This window comes from Leishmania braziliensis, chromosome 15 (assembly GCF_000002845.2).
Source record: "Leishmania braziliensis MHOM/BR/75/M2904 complete genome, chromosome 15".
Classification (NCBI taxonomy): domain Eukaryota; phylum Euglenozoa; class Kinetoplastea; order Trypanosomatida; family Trypanosomatidae; genus Leishmania; species Leishmania braziliensis.
Genome location: NC_009307.2, coordinates 427,003 through 433,393, shown reverse-complemented (window position 1 = coordinate 433,393; position 6,391 = coordinate 427,003). Strand labels below are relative to the sequence as shown.

The 6,391-nt window shown below is 61.3% G+C and overlaps 3 protein-coding genes across 3 annotated transcripts; all 3 read left to right on the top strand.

Annotated features, from left to right (window-relative positions):
- Window positions 1-521: 521 nt before the first annotated feature.
- On the top strand, window positions 522-872 carry LBRM_15_1090 (putative developmentally regulated protein; the record flags this gene model as incomplete). The annotated part of the gene is made up of 1 exon (XM_001563507.2): window positions 522-872. One exon carries the CDS (start codon window positions 522-524, stop codon window positions 870-872), a length of 351 nt encoding a protein of 116 aa, XP_001563557.2.
- Window positions 873-1,355: 483 nt separating this feature from the next.
- TRYP1 (tryparedoxin peroxidase) lies at window positions 1,356-1,955 on the top strand (the record flags this gene model as incomplete). The annotated part of the gene is made up of 1 exon (XM_001563506.1): window positions 1,356-1,955. One exon carries the CDS (start codon window positions 1,356-1,358, stop codon window positions 1,953-1,955), a length of 600 nt encoding a protein of 199 aa, XP_001563556.1.
- Window positions 1,956-4,828: 2,873 nt separating this feature from the next.
- LBRM_15_1070 (conserved hypothetical protein) lies at window positions 4,829-6,094 on the top strand (the record flags this gene model as incomplete). Its single annotated transcript, XM_001563505.1, has 1 exon — window positions 4,829-6,094. The coding sequence occupies one exon, from the start codon at window positions 4,829-4,831 to the stop codon at window positions 6,092-6,094; it is 1,266 nt and encodes a 421-aa protein (XP_001563555.1).
- Between the last annotated feature and the right edge of the window lie 297 nt (window positions 6,095-6,391).

Genomic DNA, 6,391 nt, shown 5'->3' with positions numbered 1-6,391 from the left:
CATGCGCTCTGTACCCTTTCCACTCCCGTGCTCTCTCAGTCGGGGACGCCCACACGAATGAATGACTTCAGCAGAGCTTAGAGCATTACAGACAGCATGCACGGGGGATGCGGCGCCGCATGGATGGCCGTAACCGCCTTTGCATGCGCGTGAGCCTTCGCGGCGTATTGCCGCATGCCCGCACACACCCTTCGCTGTCATCGCGCCCCCCTCCCTCACTCCCTTCCTTTCCATCTTCTCGGTCCCACGTGCACCAACACGACTGCAAAGCGCTTACCCTCTCCTTCTCCCTGCATGCCTCCCTCGTCCAGCACATCGCCTTACACACATAATCTTTTCATCCCATTATAGGCGTTTGTGTTCATCACTGCTACCCACTACGGCCACACTACCACACTCCTCCTCTTCTGCCGCCTCCAAGCGCAGGGAGGGGCCGCCCTGACGGAGACCACCGCATACGCGCCGGCACGCGCTGCTACCTGCGCACACGTCAGTCGCCACCACCCCCATCCCATCGAGCCATGACCGTGTTTTGGCTGGAGCAGTGGTGGAAGCGCAAGGACCACCGTAAGATTCGCGGTGCACGCGGCGCACGCTTTGCCTCGCTGCGCTTCCACGGCGCCTTCATCCTCAGCGTTGTCGTGCTGGTCGAGTATGTGTTCCGGTCGACGGACGGCTTCACAGCGCGGCGCGCCACGCGTCCGCCAGTGCTGGCGCCGCCGCCGCTGCCCACATCGCTCGGGTACTCGATGACGAGCGAGATGCCGCACTTGAGGTCGCTTGAGCTAGAACGTGAGGCCCCGCCACACCTACCGCGGAGCAGCTCCCTCGACTTCAAGACCCTCCGGGGAGAGGGCCGTCCACCAGGATGACCAGATATCCAAGATGTGCTCATTCGCACTCTGCGCTGATGCCGCGAACCCCGCTCTCGCAGGGCGCCACTAGCACCAGGCAGGCTAGCGGCATCCCCACCAATCACTTGCCGTGGACCGCAGAGACACTACCCGGACACAGACGGCACGGTGCCCGGCTCGCCTCTCTAGCCGAGCCCCGCATGTGTGCCCGTCCTGCTTCACCGCTAGCCACGCCTTTAGCTGGAGCACACGGCAGCGCTCTTCCAAACCCCCAGGCACATGAAGACCCGGGCCCTTATGCCCAGCCCTCTCCCACGTCCGCACCACGCATCACACGCACACGCAGGACTACCGCTCACATATACCCCCGCTCCCTCCCCCCGTGCCTCGGCCCCCGCCCCTCCTTTCCTACTCGCCTCCCACACACACCCTTCCTAGAGCCACCCCACTCCATCGTTATCTGCGGTCTCTCTCCATTCCCTCCACAGTCGCCAGTCAATCATGTCCTGCGGTGACGCCAAAATGAACGAGCCTGCGCCGCCCTTCGAGGAAATGGCGCTCATGCCCAACGGCTCCTTCAAGAAGATCACCCTCGCCTCCTACAAGGGCAAGTGGGTCGTGCTCTTCTTCTACCCGCTTGACTTCACCTTTGTGTGCCCGACAGAGATCATCCAGTTCTCCGACAGCATAAAGCGCTTCAACGAGCTTGACTGCGAGGTCATGTCGTGCTCTGTGGACAGCGAGTACGCGCACCTGCAGTGGACGCTGCAGGAACGCAAGAAGGGCGGCCTCGGCCCCATGGAGATCCCGATGCTGGCCGACAAGACCAAGTGCATCTGTCGTGCCTACGGCGTGCTGGATGAGAAGAAGGGCGTTGCCTACCGCGGCCTCTTTATCATCGACCCCAAGGGGATCCTGCGCCAGATCATTGTCAACGACATGCCGGTGGGCCGCAACGTGGAGGAGGCGCTGCGCCTGCTGGAGGCTCTTCAGTTCGTGGAGAAGCACGGCGAGGTGTGCCCCGCCAACTGGAAGAAGGGCGATGCCACAATGAAACCGGAGCGACAGGCGTCCATTGAGGGCTACTTCAGCACGGTGTAGGCGCCGACGCCCGTCATGGCGCATCGCACACTCTTCTTAGCCATTTAGAGTCTCTACCGTCGCTTTAATGTTGCGCTGTGTTTCTGTCCGGGGTGCCTCTCTCCGCCTTCTACGCTCTTACCGCGACCAAAGCACTGTTATTTCAGTGATGCTCTCACTCTCTCCCTGGCCTCGTCCCACCTACCCACCCACCTACCCCTATTGATTCCGCGTCCTTGTCAGCGCGATACTTATCCACTCGGGGCAGGAGCGGCAGCGGCCATGGATGAGAAGTGGAAGGGGCACATGCAGAGGGGAGGGAAGGAGGTAAAGTGGGGTGGGACTGAGCGAGATCAGGAGCGGGGGTAGGCGCTGATGATACACCGGTAGGCCATCACCGAAGGAGAGGGAGAGGGGGATGGCGGGTTTGCCGGGCAGACGTCGCTGTTGTCCTCCTCCATTGTCTTTGGTCATTTGGAGCGCTCCCTCTGCGGGTTGGCGGGTTCGCTATACGAGGCATTGGTTTTACATCCGTTGAGTTGGTTACCCCATCGCGGCAGGCGCGCAGCGCTGTCAGGGGCTTAGTACAGAGAGGGGGAGGGGGGCGGGAGGCACGGATGCACCCCACCACCACCACCATCACCACCTCCTCCCTGTACGCGTGTGTCTCGCGCTTTGACGCGCTCGCATTTTTCGTTCCATTGGTGTTTGGGGTCGTGTTGGTTTTGGGCGTTGTTTTCTGGTCACCCGCGCACCTCTGCCGGGAAAACACGCGTGAGCGACATCGCCCCTTCCGTGTACCTTTCCACCGGCGCGTACTTCTGTTTCGCCCTTGTTGCCTGGGATTCCCCTGATGCCAAGAGGGGTGGAGACACCTCAGCGCGCGCGGTATCCCAGGGCCCAGCACCCCCTCACTCGGTGCGGGGAAGCCAAGCAGCCCCCCACCGCCCATCCCTCTCTGCCAATGCCGAACTACCTCTGCTGCTGACAGGGCCAGGTGCCTGCGGCGTGGGGGGAGGCCCGATCGATTTCTCCGTACGGATGGCGGCGGTCGAGTCCTGGGCAGCGCTGCGTCGGTGCGGCCTGCGGTGGCGAACGCGCTTGTGCCCATCCATGCGATGGGCAGAGTGCCAGCGCGACCCCAATGCACCCCGGCACGGCCCTCACTGCCCACTGGCGTGGGGAGCCTGTGTGTGTGTATGTGGGTGTGTCACCTCGAGGGGGGGGGGTGTTTGGGGCAGAGGCGGTGCACCGGGGCGATGGTGCCTGTGGCAGGGCCGGGGGTTGGGGCAGAGCTGATGTTATATGGCCGCAAATGGAAACATTGAGAAGAAAGTCATGTGTGCGCCTCGGGTGTGAAATGTGGACGATGACGGCCATGACGACGGAGGTGGGGGGCATCACAGGAGGCCACATGAGGCAAGCGAGAAGGGTAGCGGTCGTAGATGGAGCAGGTGCGCTTTCTACGTGTATACTGCGTCCTCCTGCCCTACCCATCACCCTTCACACCTCTTTCTCTCTCTGTGCTGGTGCCCTCCCTCCCTCTCACCCAACCTTCATCATGCATGATGTGCGCATGTGCCTAAGCAAGAATGACCCGGTGCTGACGTTATCGGCGCCTGCTGGTGAGTGCAGCGGGTGTGCGTTCAAGCGCTTTTTTAGTGGGCAATTGCGGGGTGTTGTCCTTTGTTCTCCTTATCCTGAAGTGTGCCTCCGCTGCTCCGCTAGAGGTAACCCAAAAGCACCAGAAGAGTGAGACGCAACGCAAGCAAAGCAAAACGCTGAGCACATCCACCTCCTCGTGATTTCCACCTGCCTCCCTTTCCCCAAAGCATCTTGTTCGGCCAGTCGTTGTCTGCCTGTGTCTCTGTGGGTGTTGGGGGAGGGGGAGGGGGGGCGTGTGTCTCTCCCTCTTCTGTGTTCGCTTGTCTTGTATGCATCAGCCTCCCGTGATGGGCGGCGCGGTCGGTGCCAGGGAAGGCGTGCCAGATGACTCGGTAACGGCGGGCGGCAGTGGTGAGGTCTAAGGAAAAGAGGGGGAAGGACGAGGCAGACGCGTTTGGGAGGCACATCGAGTACAAGGGAAAACAGCGAAGTGGAGGGGGGAGGGGGAGGAGAAGCATTGTGGCCACTTGCTCCCTCTCCTCGCTTTCAAGCATTCCCTCCCCTCGCCTCTCTCTCCCTCCCGCTCTCCTCCCCACCCCCGGAAGTTATCACCTCCTCCTCCCTTAATCATACCAAGGGCGATTTGGTGGACACAGCCACACACCTCTAGAGGCATGCCTATCGCCTCCAAAAGTGTCTTTGCTGTACTCTCCCCCCCCCCCCACTCTCACATCCGCCAACCCTCCCCCCTTCCCACCACCTCCTCTGAGCAACGCACGTGCACGGAGTCCTTGTAGAAGTCGCTCGTTTGTTTTCTGCTCTGCTGCACGGCCTCAGTGCTCGCGACACCTCGCTGACCTTTCGTAGGATCCAATACGTAGAACCGTACGCACACGCAGGCACGCGCTGCGATGAATCTTCAGTTTTACGATGGCGGATCCTTTGCGGACTGCCCATTCATCCAATACCCGCATGGCATGGGGAAACAGCGCGCACCCGCCATTGTGCTCGCCGCTGCCGCCGCGGCTCTCTCCCAGGCGTCGACAAGCAAACGTACACCGATGAAGACAACAATGCACTGCGTCCCTGGCGCCGTGAGTGCTGCACAGGTTAGCAGCAGCAACAGCAAAAGTAGCCCATTGGCATCAGCCGACTCCCCTTTACCGCCATTCACTTTGCAGGCTCTGACTGTTGTTCCGCAATCGACTTCTGCGCTGAGCTGTGGCGCTTCTGCTTCTCCCTCCACAGCGGGGGAAACACCTGAAGAGACAACAACGCGTACTGCACAGATGCTGCAAGAAACCCTGGCCGCGGCTCGCCAGAGAACAGATGTGTTTGACAGTCACAGCCTCATCGTGCAGAGCCGTCTCCGCTCCACATCAAACAAGCCAAACGCTCAGGCGCTCGCGCTGACGATCAAGGCGGCGGGCAGCAGCTCCACCGGCATTGATGGGGCATCGAGCGACCCGGGCCCCATTGTGCGCTCGCCAACCAAAGAAAAGAAGTCCCTCTTTACAGATGCACTGCTGCTGCGCTCCGGCGGCGGCAACAATAAGAGGCAGCAGGTGGGCAGTAGCGGCAGTGCATCCAGCGAACTGGCTGCAAGCACATCGTCTTCATCAATGATGCTGGCGGCGGTCTCCGAGGACAGCGCCGGTGGTGGTGACGCCGCCTCGGCCAATAGCCGCAAGGTAGTGGTCCCGTTCTGCGTGAGCAACTGGCAGAATCGGAAGAAGCTCATCGTTCCAGTGGAGCAGCGTCTTGCCCAGCAGCAGGATGACCGACTGGACCCCGACGGCGGCATGGGTGACGCCGTGATGGACCTGGCGGTGGCAATGCAGCAAGCATCGAAGGAGGTGGCAGCGGAGCTGGCAGAGAAGGAGAGAGTGAAAGCAGAGGAGGAAGAGCGCCGGCAGGCCGCACTGGAGGCAGCGGAGGCGGAGAAGGCGCGTCAACTGCTCGAGCAGAAGGCGGCTGAGCTCGCCGCTCATGCCCAGCGCAGGGAGACGCGGGAGCAGCGGATGGAGCGCATTCGCCTGGAGCGAGAGCTGCGAGAGCAAGAGAAGCTTGCGAAGCAGCAGCAACGACTGCGCGAGCGGGCCGCCACGAGGCTAAATATCACTGTAGAGGATCTGGAGGCGGATGAGCAGCTGTTACGATCCGTGGAAGAGGCTTCTGTATACTCCAAGAGCAGCGGCGGTGCTGCGGGCTCAGCCGACCCTACAGCGGCGCCATTGTTCAAGGAAAAGCAAGGGGCACTCGGGGGAGTCGGCGGTCAAGCAACCGGCAATGACGGCGATGACGATGGCGATGGCACCGTGGGCGGTTACCGGAAGCCCGCCGTGCGCGGTGGCGTCTTCGCGAGTGCGGTAATCAGTAACGAGGGCATTCAACGTGAGATGCAGGCACTCGCCGAAGCGGAAGGGCAGCAACCGCAGCATCACGATGGCATTCGTCTGCGCGAGGACGACGAGGCGAGTGCCGGCGACGATGACGACTATGATAGCAGCAGCTTCGAGCTCAACCAATTTGTCAAGAAGAAGCAACGCTTATGAGGAGAAAAAATGAGCGCAGGCGAGGGCCTCATCGATGTGTTCGCGCCGGTGGTGACAGGCGACAAATGAAGTTGCTTTGGTGTGTGTGTGTGTGTGTGGGTGGGGGTGGGGGTGTGTGTGGGGGTGTCAAATTTTGTTCCTTAAAACAAAAAGCAACGAGAGCGCAACTGAGAGAGAAGTCGCCGTCTGTGGAAGCAACGGCGAGCGGATGTGGAAGCGGTGATGATGCACTCTGCAGTCCACCGTGTCCTTCTCTCTCCCCCAAAATCTCTTCCAGGGCCACCACCGCTTAGCCGA